Source organism: Scyliorhinus canicula, chromosome 14 (assembly GCF_902713615.1).
Source record: "Scyliorhinus canicula chromosome 14, sScyCan1.1, whole genome shotgun sequence".
Taxonomy (NCBI): Eukaryota; Metazoa; Chordata; class Chondrichthyes; order Carcharhiniformes; family Scyliorhinidae; genus Scyliorhinus; species Scyliorhinus canicula.
In genome coordinates, this window is record NC_052159.1 from 46,709,357 (window position 1) to 46,727,944 (window position 18,588).

The 18,588-nt window shown below is 45.2% G+C and overlaps 1 protein-coding gene across 2 annotated transcripts in view; it reads right to left on the minus strand.

Moving 5' to 3' along the window:
- Positions 1-18,588, minus strand: part of pan3 (poly(A) specific ribonuclease subunit PAN3) — a 238,230-nt gene that overhangs the window by 3,202 nt on the left and 216,440 nt on the right. For both annotated transcript variants that reach the window (XR_005463200.1, XM_038818382.1), the window contains one exon: positions 62-200. Coding sequence is in view for 1 of the 2 variants with exons in the window: in XM_038818382.1 (XP_038674310.1) it covers positions 62-200 (139 nt within the window). In the remaining variant the exon portion in view is untranslated. The remainder of the gene's footprint in view (positions 1-61; positions 201-18,588) is intronic.

An 18,588-nucleotide genomic window follows, 5' to 3' on the forward strand; every position in this document is an offset into this window, starting at 1 on the left:
CAATGTTCCAAAATATCATGACAGTACCTGCTATATGATCACTCTGCCTATGTTCCATTACCTTGTTCAAACAGGAGACTATGTGACTGAGGTCAACCCATGGAGTGCCCGCTTCAGTCAACTGGTGGAAAAGATGATCTCTGAATAGCTTTAATAGATATCGATCACCTGTCTCTGACCAGGTTGGATCCTTTTGGAACCTGGAAAAATAAATTTGCACAACATGGATGCAGCAAATCTATTTAATACTTAGGCTTTACGTTTCCAATTACAGAATGGCACACATCAGTTTTAAGATCTACACATCCTTAGAAACAGCAACATGTTATAGCATGATGTGATGCTGAATTTTAAAGAGAGATGCATTTCATCTTCTTGAAATGGCAATCCAAAAGCAAATAGGAAGTAGTTTTATACTTAAATGTGTGTTGATTCATTGTAATCTACTTAGGGATTACAATTATGTATACGACAATTAATCTTCCAACTTTATGACTGATTTCAAGGCTTGGTGAAGGCAAAACACGAAAGCTACTCATTCTTGGTCACAGCTGCAGGATTGACATGCTTACTAAAGAATTAAATATCTTAATCACTACATGTTTTTACTTTTTTGTGGGAGGTGAATCTTTTAGTGAGTTGATCTCTTTCCAGTATTACCATGAACATAATTCTGGAATCAATATTTCAAGCAGCTATTTTATAATATCTTTATTGAGGCAATATACATTTTTTTTTTACAGTTATGATGTTTATTATGCAATAATAGCTCCTCAAAATAATGGATTTAATATTCTCTGATTAAATAAATAGTTATATTTGTAAAAAGTCACCATTTCTATGGACTGAATTTGATCACAAAAAATGTGCTTTGTTTGTTTGCTTTTTCACCATTTAAAGTAGTTAAATGCACAATTATCGGAAAGATTGTACGCCTGGTCTTACCACATCATGTAGAAAACAGCAAAAACTATAAAGATGCTTGATTTCATTAATAATTGTCATAATAGTCTGGTGTTAGGCATTAAGGTGCAGATTGGATAAATATTTAGAAAACAAATGGTTAAACTAACGTGAAATAGCACAAATTTTATTTCAGTTAAACTGAAAATCTTAGATAACTGACCTTCAGTATGATTTACCTTATTCTTTGAATGCAGTTCAACCTCCACGTCCATATTAACACATTTATTCAATTGAGAAAACTATAAAACACTTGTCAGTAACCATGTGTTCATGGCATTTCCCAAAAGCCTTTGCTGTACAAAGGCCCCTTTCAGTGGCTGTGTCTTTGGTTTTTTTTAAGAAGGAGCCAACAGCAGAATCAAGTTGATGGAACAAGGCAGAACACAGATATGCAATTTACCTATCTTTGGTAAAGTCCTCTTCATTCTCCCACATACCTTCACGTTGGACTCATCCAAATGAAGAAAAAAAAAGTCAGAGGTAATGCCTTCTTCAGAGGTGTTATATTCTAACTGCAAGAATCCTATTGTTTTGCCTTACAGACCTTCTTCCACTTCATTTCAGCAAATGTAGACAGCAGTAAAACTTTACAATTACAAAGTGAAAGAAAAGTTAACTTGACTCAATTGACTGCACTTCTGCCTCTGAGACAGAGAAAAAGAAAATTAGTAAAATAACTAACTCACCTTTCACATTGTTAGGTTGTTGCAAAATATTTTGCAGCCAATTAATCACTTTTTAAGCCACTGTTTGTAGGTAAATTCAGCAGCCTATCCGTGCAAGGCAAGTTCCCACAAACGGGAGTTATCTAAATAGTTAATCTATGTAAAGGAATGTCTGGTAGCCTTCATGCGCTAAGAAATTTCCATTCTAACGCTAAAAGGTAGCATGGGATCTTACATATCTTTGAATAATGCAGCACTAGTCCAGCAGGACTGCAATGAAATGTCAGCCTAGATTTGTGTTGCGGAGCCCATCAAGTCAAACGGAGACATAAAATACAGATACTGAGAGTTTGAAATTGGTTATGGAGTTTAAGGAGTTTTTAGACATACCTGAACCAGGAGAGTCATACCCGACACAAATTGGATCTTGGGCCGATTGTAATAACAGGAGCAAGCTGTTGGGGCTGTCACTAGTTACAATTTCCTCAGTTACAATTTAGGCTACTTTCACATTTTTCTGGCGTTCTCTATACGTTAAGGTGCATAAACTACAAGTATTTTTTTTTAAATCGCTTTTGATGGGATGTGGGTTTCACTGGCTAAACCAGCATTTGTTACACATTCCTAATTGCTCAAGAAGGTGGTGGTGAGCTGCCTTCTTGAACTGCTGCAGTCTCTGGGGGATAGATACATCCACTGTATCTGTTAGGGAGTTCCAGGATTTTGACCCAACGACAGTGAAGGAATGGCAATATATTTCCAAGTCAGGATAGTGAGTGATCTGTGGGCAGCTTCAAGGCAGTTGTGTTCCCAGGTGCCTGCTGCTCTTGTCCTAGATAGTAGTGGTCGTGGGTTTGGAAGTTCTGCCTAAGGAACCTTAGTGAGTTCCTGCAGTGCATCATGTAGATGGTACACACAGCTGCTACTGTGCATCGGGGATGGAGGGAGTGAATATTTGTGGAAGGGGTGCCAATCAAACCACTGCTTTGTCCTGGATATTCTCGAGGTGCTTGAGTATTGTTGGCACTGCACTCATCCAGGCAAGTGGGGAGTATTCCATCACACTCTGATTTGTGCCTTGTAGGTGGTAGACAGTCTTTGGGGAGTCAGGAGGTGAGTTGCTCGCTGTAGGATTCCCAGCCTCTGATCTGCTCTTGTAGCCACAGTATTTATATGGTTAGACCAGTTCATTTTCTGGTCAATGGTAACCCCCAGGATGTTGATAGTGGGGAAAATCAGTGATAATAATGCCACTGAATGTCAAGGGGTGATGGTTTGATTCTTTCTTATTGGAGATGGTCATTGTCTGCCATTTATCTGGTGCGAATGTTATTTGCCACTTGTCATTCCAAGCCTGAATATTGTCTAGGCCTTTCTGTGCTTGCATGCAGACTGCTTCAGTGACAGGAATCACAATTAATGCTCAACATTGTGCAGTCATCAGCAAACATGCCTATATCTGATCTTATTTTGGAAGGAAGGTCATTGAGGTAACTGAAGATGGTTGGGCCAAGGACACTATCCTGAGGAACTCCTACAGTGATGTTCTGGGACTGAGATGACTAACCTCCAACCACCACAACCATTTTCCTTTGTGCTAGGTCTGACTCCAACCAGCGGAGTGTTTTCTCCGTTTCCCATTGTCTCCAGTTTAGCCAGGGGTCCTTGATGCAATAAGGATCAAACGCTGCCTCGATGTCAAGGGCAGTCACTCTTGTAGCCACCTGGGATGACCACTGCCCAACACAAAATGGAAGATTGCAAGGAATGCAGGGAAATTGGACATGTTGTAAAAGCAAGCAGCTTGCAAAGCGCTTGTATATTCAGACTACTGCAGAAACCAGTTCTGACTGCTGCAGAAACCAGACAGCACTGTGAAAAGAAACCAGTTAGCATACTAATGAGGTGATACCAGGTGATCCCCAGGTACAATGGAAACAAGTTAAACACAAATCGATACATTGAATGGAAGGCCAGACTTCTCGGCGCCAAAGAAGTCCAAAACAATAAGTCCCAAGAACCGCCCCAGTGATCGAGGAACTGCCCCGTTATTGGGGAATTCAAATCAATCGATTGGGAAGAGACGCAATCGATTGCGAGTGTATAGAGGGTCCGCCCAGGTGGGCGCAAGACCCTGAGAGTATAAGACAGAGACCGCGACCCCAGCTCTCTCTCTCTCTCTGCCAGCCTGTCCTTGACCAGCCAGCCCTCCCAGCAGAACACCGTTGCAGCAGAAGAACCTTGAGGAGGAGGGGTCTGGACAGCAGACGCCAACAAGTAAGTGTCACAACGCACGCTACGAGAGTAGACACTCCTGACCCCCTTTAGTCCATAACTACTGGAAGCCTGCGGACCCAGGACAAAGCTAGAGGCCGTTGTTCCTTGATCCGGCAGTCCCCTTATCCAGATAAGTATTTGGCCTATTAGTGGTAGGATTAGCCTAGTCTTATAGTTTTATATGCATGATTAGTAGATTACTGTAATATAATAAATGTGTCTTGTTTGAACTTACTAACTGGTGTATGGATTTATTGCTTTGAACTTGAAGCGGTATCTTAACGATACCTGGCGACTCTAGAGCTTAGGAACAAAACAGAGCCAAATTGAGTGTTAAGCACACTCACCCAGAACGAGCAACATTTAGTGGCGACATCCGACGGGACTCGATTAGTAGTGGCCCCCCCCCCACTCTGAGAGAACCCAGAAATTTGAATCTGAAATCTAATTGGGAAAAGGAAAAACCACAAGTGTTCAAGTAGTTCAAATCAATACTCATAATTCGGAAGTGTGTTTTTGCATGCGTAACTAACAGGGTTGTAAGGTAAAACCGAGAGATTTGTGTTGCGACAAACTGTCGGGAGTTTTATAATTCGGAACATAGCGAAAGCCGTACCCGCATTTTATAAGCATTGCCTTACTATCCCTTGTTCCAAATTTAAGAGCGCATAGGAGAAAAAGAAATGGCCATGCACGCAATGGAACGCCTCATGAACCCAGAGCAGTTCGTGGTCGCAGCGACCAACAGCAGCAGAGTAGATCAGTGTCCCATTTGGGAGATGGAACTCAGGAAGTACCTCAAAGGGAAAGGATGGCCCCATTGGAGTGAGTTTTGAGTGAATGAGGAGACAGGTCCCGGGAGTATAGGACATACTTGGTGGGAGAACCGATCTGGAATTCACAAGAAGAGTTTAGGTAAAGCACGTAAGCCGATGGCAATTGTGTCCTGCTTGGCACAATTGCGAGGCACAGAGGAGGTCGTCAGGACGCTCCAAGCAGAGTTAGAGGAGAAAAACAGAATGAGCAAAGTGGATGTCAGGGACATCGAAAAGGAGAATATAGGATTAAGACAACGACTGGCAGATAAGGATAGAGAGGTGGATGACGCCAAGAGGGCACATCAGTCTTGTCTAGCCCATCTGAGCAGCTCTCAAGTCCAGTATGAAAAAGCCTATCAGGATGTGCAGCGTGCAGTCTTGATAAAAGAAGCAGAAAAACAGGTAGAGACACTGAAGAAGCAGTGTAGCGACCTAAAGGCAGCTTTAAGGGCACTCCATGCTGCCACCACTGAGCAAAGGCAAAGCACCGTAGACCACGCTAAATGTAGAAAGCAGATTGCGCAGCTGCAATCTCTGCTTTCTGTGCAGAATGGCTTCCAAGAGACATTTGGAACACAGTTAGAAGAAGAAAATGCCCCAGATTGGCAGGAATTAAGTGAAACAACGCAGCGATATGTTCAGGGAACATGTGCGCTAGCAGCGCAGCAGAAAAGGAAAGCGTCCCAACCCCCCACAGATCAGATAGCACCCACACCAATGAACCCAGTCACCACCCAACGAAAATTAAACCGTAGAAGGCGCACCCGAGATTACGTACACCACCCCCTTAACCGTGACACAACTAAGGGACGCGCATGAGAAAATCACCCCGTTCCTCCCCACTTCAGACCCCCACCAATTCTTTGCATGAGTGAAACATCAAGCGACCATGTACGGCCTGGATGAGCGAGAGCAGGTTAAGCTCACAGTTTTGCGTTTAGACTCATCAGTTGTAGCAGCCCTCCCCGACCCACAGAACGTTGGAGGAGGCACCCTCGAAGAGATGCATACAGCTATTTTAGACGCGATAGGGTACAACAGAGGAGACCCAGTCGAAGGCCTAAATAAGTGTAGTCAGAAAAGGACCGAGCACCCCACAGCATTCGTAGGAAGGCTGTGGATTCATTTCACTGCAGTTTTCGGTGATTTAGACCGCGCACATTTGACCCGAGATAATATGGTTAAATGGACCCGCACCATCATCTCCCACGCCACAGATGCAGGACAGAATGTCTGCTCCAATTATGACCCCTCAGAAGAGGCCCATAATGAAAAATGGGTATTGAAAAGATTGTCCCGCGCTTGGGAGCAATCTGTCCATGGCAAGGTCCACTGGGCAGCACGGTAGCATGGTGGTTAGCATAACTGCTTCGCAGCTCCAGGGTTCCAGGTTCGATTCCCGGCTGGGTCACTGTCTGTGTGGAGTCTGCACGTCCTCCCCGTGTGTGCATGGGTTTCCTCCGGGTGCTCCGGTTTCTTCCCACAGTCCAAAGATGTGCGGGTTAGGTGGATTGGCCATTCTAAATTGCCCGTAGTGTCCTAATAGTAAGGTTAAGGGGGCGGGGGAGTTTTTGGTTTGCGGGTAAAGGGTGGATACGTGGGTTTGAGTAGGGTGATCATTGCTCGGCACAACATCGAGGGCCGAAGGGCCTGTTCTGTGCTGTACTGTTCTATGTTCTAAGGTAACAGTAAAGAACCCCGAAGAAGCTCAGGCTGCAGCAGATATCCAAGCAGGGAGAGCACACCAAAACCTCGCATGGGTAAATGAGGGAAAGAACAGCCCCCACAGAAGTCACAGGAATGTTATAACTGCGGACAGTTAGGGCATTTTGCTAGGGAATGCAATGCCCCCCAGAAATCTCAGAGGCCAGCAGACAGACACTCTAAACAGGAACAAAGTAAGCCTATCCACAGTATAGGGACGCAGTCAGGACAGACCAATGTGAACGGAACGGACTGACGGTGTTCGGGCTCCCCCACTTGGGTCTGTGACACCCTCTGGGACACATCCGGATGACCAGTGGTCACAGCGAAAATTCGGGGAAAGCCCATAGAATTACTCTGGGACACAGGAGGGTCCTGCACGACCATTAATTCCTCCAGTACACCACAGGCAGACACGTGGCCCACTACAGCCACAATAACCCTCAGCGGCTTTACAGGCCACTCGCAGCAGGGACACATTACAGCCCCTGTATCAATCTAACTAGGGAATATCTCCACCAGACACCCCGTTGTTTTAGTTAATCTGCCCCGCACAGCAGAACACATACTGGGCATTGACTTTATGAATGCCCACAGCCTGTCGTTCGACCCTGTCAATCAGTGTGTCTGGCGAATGGCAAAATCAGACAGAGCACCCGCAACGCTCACAGTAGGCGAGTACGCAAACAGGATTAGCGCAGTAGGCGACTATTGTTTTGACTCGACCACGCTTAGCACGGACAAACAGGTTAGGGCAGTATTGAACAAGCACAGGACAGCATTTGCCAGTCACCGGCACGAATGCGGCAGAATGACTGTACAAGTTCAAATTACAGGACCTGACCCGAGACCACAGAGACAGTACAGATTTCCCCTAGAAGCAGAGGGAGAAATTGGAAAGGTTATAGACAGCTTATTAGAGCAGGGTGTACTTGGGACAGTAGCCTCAACTAATAATGCCCCTATTTGGCCAGTGAGGAAGCCCGACGGATCATGGCGTCTGACCATTGATTATCGGGAACTCAACAAAGTTAGCTCAGCAGTAGCCCCCACGATAGCAACAAGTCCTGAGACCATGCTCACGCAGGGACTCAACTCAAAATATTTCACGGTATTGGACATTAGCAATGGCTTTTCGTCAATCCCATTGGCAAAGGCGTGCCAGTACAAATTTGCCTTCACATTCAAAGGACAGCAGTATACGTGGACATGCCTCCCACAAGGATTCCACAATTTCCCCTCCATTTTCCACCGACAGCTGGCAAAAGGACTAGCAAAATTTTCCCGACCCGAATGTCTGGTACAGTATGTGGACGACCTATTACTACAGACAGACACCAAGGCAGAGCACACCACGCTTCTGTCTGAACTCCTGGAACTTCTGAACTCAATCGGATGTAAAGTCAACCCCAGAAAGGCCCAACTATTGGAGAAGAAAGTGATGTATTTGGGTACAGTCATCACACACGGCAAACGCGAGATCGAGTTCAAAAGAATTGACTCGATTGTCAAATTGCCCCTTCCCCAAAATGTTTCAGCCCTCCGGTCATTTTTAGGACTGGTTGGGTATTGTCGGAACCATATCGATGGTTTTGTGACCAAGGTAGCCCCACTATCAGACCTCCTTAAGAAAGGAGCCCCTAGGGAATGGCTTCCGCAGCATACAGAGGCTGTGGAAGAGTTAAAGAAAGCCCTTAGCGCAGCACCCGCGCTACAAGTTCCAGACTCGCTCTCCCTCTATGCAATTGAGGTAGCGAGCACAGATCTGACCCTCTTGGCCGTGCTCCTTCAGGAACGGCATGAGCAGCTACGACCAGTGGCTTATGCCTCACGACTTTTAGACCCCGTGGAGCAAGGTTTCTCAGCCTGCGAGAGGCACCTGCTCGCGGTGTTCTGGGCAGTACAATACTTTTCTTACATTACCGGACTCAACCCCATCACCATTCTGACCGAACACACCCCCACACAGTTACTTTTAGACGGACGACTGAAGGACGGTTCAGTGAGCCAGATAAGAGCAGCTAGATGGACACTTCTGTTACAAGGACGGGACATAACAGTTAAACGGACCAAGACACACATTTTTAGCGGACAACCTCCAGTACCCAGGACACCCCCATGAATGCGAAATAGTAGCACCCCTCCACAACACAGGACCCTTCATTGCTAAGACGCCCCCCAGGAAGATAGGGAATTCAAGCCAGAGCCCCCAGCGCACAGACACGTGTGCACCCCTACGGATCTATGTGGACGGTTCATCCACAGTTTTAGATGGCGAACGCATTACAGGATGCGGAATTTATGTGGAGGATGCGCAAGGACGCGCACTAGAGGAGATATCATTAAAGTTACCCAGACACTTAGGCGCGCAGGCAGCAGAGCTTGCGGCCATAGCATACATAGTGGACCACCCAGATTCGTTCCCCAGCCCAGCAGACATATATTCGGACAGTCTATATGTCTGTAACAGCCTCACAGATTTTCTACCCCTGTGGAGGACAAGAGGTTTTGTCTCCACGGGCGTGAAGCCCCTTCCATCAGCCCCATTACTCCGCCATATCCTAGAGAAGGCAAAGGATAGGACATATGGCATTATTAAGGTTAGAAGTCACCATCGATTATCACCCCCCCCCCCCCCCCCCCCCCCCTGGAAATGTGAAAGCCGACGCACTGGCTAAAGCAGGTTCCAGGCGAGGTCATTTTTGGACACCCCCAGTTATCGCACCAGCTAGCGCCCGTGAGTTCAGTTCAGGTCTCACAGACAGATATAGAGGATTTAGTACAGGCACAGAAGCAGGACAAAAATCTCCAGGAGATTTTAAAAGGAAACTTTGTGGCCCAGTACGACAAATTCAAACACGCTTTGACCACACATGAGGGTGTGATTATCAAAGACAAGTTGTATGTGGTTCCTGAGAAAGACAGGAATCAAATGATTGCCTTATTCCATGATGGTCATGGACACCAAGGGATCGACCCTACCACAGCCCACCTTAGGCAGCTCTGTTGGTGGCCCAATTTAAGAGACGATGTAACGCACTACATTGAGAACTGTTTGATTTAATCATAGAATTTACAGTGCGGAAGGAGGCTATTCGGCCCATCGAGTCTGCACCGGCTCCTGGAAAGAGCACCCTACCCAAGGTCAACAACTCCACCCTATCCCCATAACCCAACCCAACACTAAGGGCAATTTTGGACACTAAGGGCAATTTATCATGTCCAATCCACATAACTTGCACATCTTTGAACTATGGGAGGAAACCGGAGCACCCGGGAGGAAACCCACACAGACACGGGGAGGACGTGCAGACTCCGCACAGACAGTGACCCAAGCCGGATTCGAACCTGGGACCCTGGAGCTGTGAAGCGATTGTGCTATCCACAATGCTACCGTGCTGCCCTACGGTTTTGTGCACAGAATAACCCGGAGAGGTATTCAAGGAAGGCACAACTCAGCCAACTCGCCCCGTTAATGGCTCCTGGACTAACCTCCAGATCGATTTTATAGGTCCATTGCCCCCTTGCAGGAATGGTTATAAATATGTTCTGGTGGTCATAGACACGTTTACGAAATGGGTAGAGGCATTCCCATCTTGTACAAACACAGCCGCAAAGATCCTAACCCACCACATCTTTACTAGATGGGGACTCCCCAGAAGTATTGAATCAGACCAGGGATCTCATTTTACAGGACGGGTCATGAAGAACGTCCTGACCATATTCGGCATTAAACAAAATTTCCACATTACGTATCACTCCTAGTCAAGCGGAATAGTGGAACGCATGAATCAGACTCTAAAATCGACCCTTAGAAAGATGGTACAGGAAAACAATTCAACTTGGGATTCAGTGCTCCCATTCGCACTTATGTTTATACGAGACACTGTTTCAGCATCAACAGGTTTCACCCCAGACACACTCATGACCGGACGCCCTATGAAAGGATCTGAATTCGTTTTAGGACTCGACATGACCAGAAGTGACGGCCCTCACACATGGGAAAGCAGTAAAACAATTAGTTTAACTGTCAGGTCGGCTCAGTTAGCAGCCGCAGTTAAATTGGGTAAGAAACGGAAACAGAGCAAGGCTTGTTTCAACAGGACTGTCCATACCACAGAATTTCAGGTTGGACAACAGGTAATGTTATCTATGTATAACCCCAGCACGTTTTTGGCCCCAAAGTTTTCCGGCCCGTACTCAATTTCGGACAAAGTCAGCCCGTCAGTATATAGGATCAAGTACCCAAATGGGAAGACTGCGTGGTTCCACATTAACCAGTTAAAGGCTTATGGAACACAGTCCAACCACTCATACCATGTCCTGCTAGACGCAGCAGAACACGACACCCCACACACAAGAGACACATTTCCACCCTCCCCCTCACAGACCAGTTCCTCATCGGACTCGACCTCGACTCCACCCATTGACTTCAGACCACGCCCCAAAACGCTCATAAGCTGCCACAGCAGAGACAGCGACTGTGACTTTGACGACAGCCACAGCACGCCTCTCTACTGTCCTGATACAACAGACCCCACACACATCAACTACGACCCCGACTACAGTGATTTAAAGATCACTTATATTAAAACTCCAGACCCACACCCAAACCCACTGCCCAACTATGACGACCCCGAAAACGTTCATTCAAATTTAGACCCCACGATTTGGCACAGGGACAATTCTTGGACACTTGTCCGAAATGACAAGAGTGACCCCCGGTCACACAACGCTAAAATTGCATGCCTGATCCATACAAGGGTATGGGATCCGGGAGAAGAGGATGACTCTGAGTCTGATTCCCGACACGGCAACCCCTTTGCGACCATGTTCGCAGAGAATGAAGATTATTGACGTATCCAGATGATGTAAAAAGAGGAACCGCTTGAGAGATAAACGGTGTCCTTTCTGATGGAACCTGCACGCATGTTGGTGATGTTTGTTTGTATGTTAAATGTTTGATATGGAGATTGGCCACTCGGTTTTCAACTGAAAAGCTTGTGACCACCTCACATGAACGTTAAGTTTGTCCGCAGAAATATCTGAGAACTTGACTCAGCTGCAATGTCTGGAGCCCAACTTAAGGCTTCACCCTTCACCCCACTAGGAGCATCTTGGCTCCCCCTTTTTTTAGGGTCCCCTCTATTCTGGGAATAGAGGCTGCAAATTCACAATGAACACATTCATGCCCGTTCGTTCCAGGTTGCTCAGGCAGTGGATTTGGATTTGGATTTGTTTATTGTCACGTGTACCGAGGTACAGTGAAAAGTATTTTTCTGCAAGCAGCTCAACAGATCATTCAGTACATTGGAAGAAAGGGAATTGAACAGAATTCAAGAAAGTACATGAGAATACATAATAGGGCTACACAATATATACAATGTAACTACATAAGCATTGGCATCGGATGAAGCAGACAGGGTGTAGTATTAATGAGGACAGTCCATAAAAGGGTCGTTTAGGAGTCTGGTGACAGTGGGGAAGAAGCTGTTTTTGAGTCTGTTTTTGAGAAACGGCATCGAGGACCCACCCTGTCTGAGGACCCCCTCTCTGGTCAGCTAAGCTCGGGTACAGCACAGCACGCTCTACCCGGGGATCCCATTCAAATCTTACCCGTCGCGGTCCATACGCAACTCATTCGGATATCTCATTTCTGAAGTTTGGTTTCATTTTTTTGTTTGAGGTAGCCCTTCGGCTGCCATTCCTTATGTTATTTACATCCAGGAACATTCGGATGGTAAATCGCAAAACCTGCGAGACGACTCACAGTGGCACAGTTGTTAAGTGTATGTCTGGTACTAAATTTGCTTTTGAAAAAAAAAATGAGGGGAGTCTCACGGTGTGACTTGGCCATTCATTTAAGGGACAATTGGAATGAGAAGACAGATACACTAACATTAAAGGTATTAAACGAATTATTGACAGATACTATGCTTGATCCCACAGCTTTCAGACGTTCGAAGGAGTGATCAGAGCAAGATCAGCAACACAAAAGGACAGAAGGAAGAGGAGAAAGAAGACCGTGATGAAGAACTATATGTTTTCAGTTATTGTTTTTGTATTTTTGCGCGCGGACGCAAACCCCCCTATGACCCCCGCCGTTAATGTTTCCCAGACACCAACTTCTCAAAGCCCAGTAATGAACAGCAATGACCAGACCTGGTGCACAACATTTATGAACTGGTACTCCCTTTCGTATGTTATTGAATCACTTTTGGTGATAGCAGCTCTCTACATCGTAGTGCAGACACTCAGGTTAAGAAAATGGAGGAGAGCCTCCCGCTCTTGCGCCTCGACCATATACAGAGTACAATCCCCTATTTTCGGCTTCCACCAATCCCCACAAACCCTTGATGTGTGATGAAGGCTATAATTTGATTTGATGTTGTAAATAAAGACCTTTTCTGATGTTTCGTAATGTTCTGAGCTCGACTGCCGAGTCAGAAATGGAATGTAATAATGATAATGTTTAAGGATAGAAAGTTAGAATGTTTAAATGGGTAAGGGAGTGTAGTTTACAAAGGATAGTTAGAGGTTCCCTAGTAATGCATGTCCCCTTTGACATAGCGCCAACCAGAGACTGTTAGATAATAATTTGTGCCATAATTGAGGAAAGTATAGAGGCCATGGGACTCGCTGAGATCAGGGAACACAAAGACACTGACCTTGGGTGATCCTTCATGATTTCTCATGAGGATCACAAGGAGGGAGTGTAGCCACCTGGACTGACCACTGCCCAACACAAAATGGAAGATTGCAAGGAATGCAGGGAAATTGGACATGTTGTAAAAGCAAGCAGCTTGCAAAGCGCTTGTATATTCAGACTACTGCAGAAACCAGTTCTGACTGCTGCAGAAACCAGACAGCACTGTGAAAAGAAACCAGTTAGCATACTAATGAGGCGATACCGGGCGATCTCCAGGTACAATGGAAACAAGTTAAACACAAATCGATACATTGAATGGAAGGCCAGACTTCTCGGCGCCAAAGAAGTCCAAAACAATAAGTCCCAAGAACCGCCCCAGTGATCGAGGAACTTCCCCGTTATTGGGGAATTCAAATCAATCGATTGGGAAGAGACGCAATCGATTGAGAGTGTATAGAGGGTCCACCCAGGTGGGCGCAAGACCCTGAGAGTATAAGACAGAGACTGCGACCCCAGCTCTCTCTCTCTCTTCCAGCCTCTCCTTGACCAGCCAGCCCTCCCAGCAGAACACCGTTGCAGCAGAAGAACCTCGAGGAGGAGAGGTCTGGACAGCAGCCGCCAACAAGTAAGTGTCACAACCTTTGATAATGAATTCTAGAATTTCCCCACTACCGATGTCAGGCTGACTGGTCTATAATCCCCGTTTTCTCTTGACCTCCCTTTATAAATATTGGGATTACAATAGCTACCCTCCAATCTATAGGAACTGTTCCTGGGTCTATAAAATTCTAGAAGATGACCACCGATGCATCCACAATTTCTGGGGCACTTCCTTAAGTACACATTGATGTAGATGATCAGGCCCTGGGGATTTATCAGCCTTCAATTCCATCAATTTCCCCGATGTGGAGATGCCGGCGTTGGACTGGGGTGAGCACAGTAAGAAGTCTTACAACACCAGGTTAAAGTCCAACAGGTTTGTTTCAAACACGAGCTTTCGGAGCACGGCTCCTTCTTCAGGTGAACCTGAAGAAGGATCAATTTCCCCAACAGTATTTCCCTATGAATGCTGATTTCCTTCAGTTTCTCCCTCTCACTACATCCGGTGTTCCCCAATATTTCTGGTACGTTATTTGTGTTCTCCTTTGTGGAGACAGGACCAAAGTATGCATTTAGCTGCTTATCAATTTTTTGTTCCTCATTATAAATTTGCCTAATTTGCCTGTTTCTGACTGTAAGGGACCTGCATTTGTCTTCAGCAATACTTTTCTCTTCACATACCTATAGAAGCTTACAGTCAGTTTTTATGTTCCCCGCAAGCTTACTTTCGTACTCGAATATATATTCCTCTTCTTAATCAATCCTTTGGTCCTCCTTTGCTGACTTCTAAACTTTCCCAATCCTCAGGTCTGTTCTTTTATGGCCAATGTAATCCCTCTTCTTTGGAACTAGTTCCAACTCTAATTCCCCGTTTAAGCCAAAAATTGGCCACCTTTCCGTTTTACTTTCAAGCCACACAGGTATGAACAATTTTGCAGTCCACCAATGCGCTCTTTCAAAGTTTGTCATTGTCTATCAACTGTCATCCCTTTGAATAACGTTTCTCAATCCATCATTGCCAACTCGCACCTCATATCATTGTAGTTTCCTTTACTAAGATTCAGGACCCATGTCACAGAGTCAACTATGTCACTCTCCATCTTGATGAAACATTCTATAACATGGTCACTCACACCAATGGCTCTCACAAAACTAGATTGCCAATTATTCCTTTCTCATTACACAATACCCAGTCTAGGCCTGTTCTCTAGTTAGTTCCTTAATGTATTGGTTCAAAAAACCATCCCGTATAATGACTAATGATTTCCCAACCTATATAAAAATTAAAGTCGCCCATAATTACAGATGTTCTCTTATCATATGCATCTTTAATTTTTTTGTTTAATGCCATCCCCAACATCAACATTACAGTTTGGGGGTTTATATACAACCCCCACTAATGTCTTTTCTGCCCCTTAGTGTTTCTCAGCTCTACCCATACAGATTCCACATCGTCGGAGCTAATATCTTTCCTTACTATTGCGTTAATTTCCTCTTCAACCAACTCCACATGCAACTCCACCAACTTTTCCTTTTTGTCTGTCCTTCCTAAATATTGCCTACTGCTGAATGTTCCATTCCCATCCCTGGTCACTCTGCAGTCAGGTCTCTGCAATCCCGACTTTAACATACCCATTTAAATCTATTTGCATGATTAATTCATCCACTTTATTGTGATTGCTCCACACATTAAGGCACAAAGACTTACGACTTGTCTTTTTAATACTCCTTGTCCCATTCCCATTATTTTTCACTGTGGCTCTGTTTAATTCTCACCTTGATTTCTCTGTCACTTATCTTATTCTCCTCTCAGTCTTCTATTCTTGTCCTTGATTCTCCTCCTTTATCTCCTTGCATAGGTTCCCATCCCGCAGCATTTTAGGGTAAACCTTTCCCAACCATTCGAGCAAATAGTCCCCCAGGACATCAGTTCTGGTCCTGCCCAGGTGTAAACTGTCCAGTTTTTATTGGTCCCACCTGCCGCAGTACTGCTGATAATGTCCCAGGAATCAGAAACCCTCCCCCTCACACTATATCACCATTGTGATATAAAAATAAAAGTGTTGGAAATAACCAGGTCAGACAGCATCTGTGGAAAGAAATACAATTAATGCTCCAGGTCAAGATAACCTTTAATCAGAACTGACCTTTGAGATAGTTTATGGATTAAAAATCTCAGCTCGAATAAGACAATTTCTCTATCTCCATCATATCTGTTCTGATGATGCAACATTCTACAACCGTGTATCAGGTGTACCTCTTTTTCCTCAACAAAGGATTCCCCTCCACTGTGATTGACAGGGCCCTTGATCATGTTTGTCCCATTTCCCAGTTCTTGCTCAGACCATCCCCTCCCTCTCAGAAGCAAAACAGAATCCACCTCATCTTCACCTTCCACTCCACTAGCCACCACATTCAGCATATCTTCCACCAACATTTCTACCACCTGAATTGCAATGCTATATGCTAAAACACATTTTTCCCTTTCCTTTTATCATTCTGAAGAAATCTTCCCTCTGCAACATATTTGTATATTCTACCATTCAATAAAACATTCGCTCCGCTTCCATATTACCTTCTTTTGAAAGCACAGGAGATGCAACATTTGTCCTTTCGTGAGGGAACTTAAGGTGAAGGAACCATTAGGGAGCAGTGACCACAATATGATAGAATTTACCATGCAGTTTGAGAGGAAGAAGCTGCAATCAGATGTAACAGTATTACAATTAAATAAGGGTAACTACAAAGACATGAGGGAGGAGCTGGTCACAGTTGATTGGAAAAGGAGCCGAGCAGGGAAGAGAGTGAAACAGCAATGGCAGAAGTTTTTGGGGGTTATCAGGGAGGCACAACAGAAATTCACCCCGAGGAGGAGGAAACATGGTAAGGGGAGGACAAGGCATCCATGGCTGACGAGGGATGTCAAGGACAGCATAAAAGCTAAAGAAAAAGCATACAAAGTGGTGAGGATTAGTGGGAAACCAGAGGACTGTGAAACCGTTAAAAGCAAGCAGAGGACAACATAAAAGCAATAAGGGGGAGAAGATGAAGTATGAGTGCAAACTAGCTAGTAATATAAAGGAAGATAGGAAGAGATTTTTTCAATATATAAAAGGTAAGAGAGAAGCAAAAATAGATATCGGACCACAGGAAAATGTGGCTGGAGAAGTAATAATAGGAAACAAAGAAATGGCAGACAAACTTAATAGTTACTTTACATCAGTCTTCAAGGTGGAAGACACCAGTGGGCTGCCAGAGCTCCAGGAGAACCAGGGAGCAGAGGTGAGTCCAGTGACCATTACTAAGGAGAAGGTTCTGGGGAAACTGAAAGGTCTGAATGTGGATAAGTCACCTGAATTGGATGGACTACACCCCAGGGTCCTAAAAGAGATAGCTGAGGAAATTGTGGAGGCATTAGTGATGATCTTTCAGGAATCACTGGAGGCAGGAAGGGTCCCAGAGGACTGGAAAGTGTCTTATGTAACACCACTGTTTAACAAGGGAGGGAGACAGAAGACGGGAAATTATAGGCCGGTTAGCCTGACTTCAGTCATTGGCAAGATTTGAGAGTCTGTTATTAAAGATGAGATCGCGAAGTACTTGGAAGTATATGGTAAAATAGGACTGGGTCAGCACGGCTTTGTCAAAGGGAGGTCGTGTCTGACAAATCTGTTGGAGTTCTTTGAGGAGGTAACAAGGAAGTTAGACAAAGGAGAACCAGTGGACGTGATTTATTTAGATTTCCAGAAGGCCTTTGACAAGGTGCCATATAGGAGACTGTTAAATAAGTTAAAAGCCCACGGTGTTAAGGATAAGATCCTGGCATGAATAGAGGATTGGCTGACTGGCAGAAGGCAGAGAGTGGGGATAAAGGGGTGTTTTTCAGGATGGCAGCCGGTGACTAGATGTGTGCCTCAGGGGTCTGTGCTCGGACCACAACTTTTCACAATATACATTAATGATCTGGAAGATGGTACTGAAGACACTGTTGCTAAGTTTGCTGATGATACAAAGATATGTAGAGGGACAGGTAGTATTGAGGAAGCAAGGGGGCTGCAGAAGGACTTGGACAAGCTAGGAGAGTGGGCAATGAAGTGGCAAATTAAATACAATGTGGAAACGTGCGAGGTTATTCACTTTGGAAGGAGGAATTTAGGCATAGACTATTTTCAAAATGGGGAAATGCTTAGGAAATCAGAAGCACAAAGGGACTTGGGAGTCCTTGTTCACTATTCTCTTAAGGTTAATGTGCAGGTTCAGTCAGCAGTTAAGAAGGCAAATGCAATGTTAGCATTCATGTCAATAGGGCTAGAATATAAGACCAGGGATGTACTTCTGAGGCTGTATAAGATACTGGTCAGACCCCATTTGGAGTACTGTGAGCAGTTTTGGGCCCAATATCTAAGGAAGGATGTGCTGGCCATGGAAAGGGTCCAGAGGAGGTTCACAAGAATGATCCCTGGAATGAAGAACTTGTCGTTTGAGGACTCTGGGTCTGTACTCGTTGGAGTTTAGAAGGATGAGAGGTGATCTTATTGAAACTTACAAGATACTGCGAGGCCTGGATAGAGTGGACGTGGAGAGAACGTTTCCACTTGTAGGAAAAACTAGGACCAGAGGGCACCATCTCAGGCTAAAGGGGCGATCCTTTAAAACAAAGATGAGGAGGAATTTCTTCAGCCAGAGGGTGGTGAATCTGTGGAACTCTTTGCCGCAGAAGGCTGTGGAGGCCAAATCAAGGCCTAAGACAGAGATACATAGGTTCTTGATTATTAAGGGGATCAGGGGTTATGGGGAGAAGGCAGGAGAATGGGGATGAGAAAATAATCAGCCATGATTGAATGGTGGAGCAGACTCGATGGGCTCAGTGGCCTAAATCTGCTCCTATGTCTTATGGTCGATCCTTTCC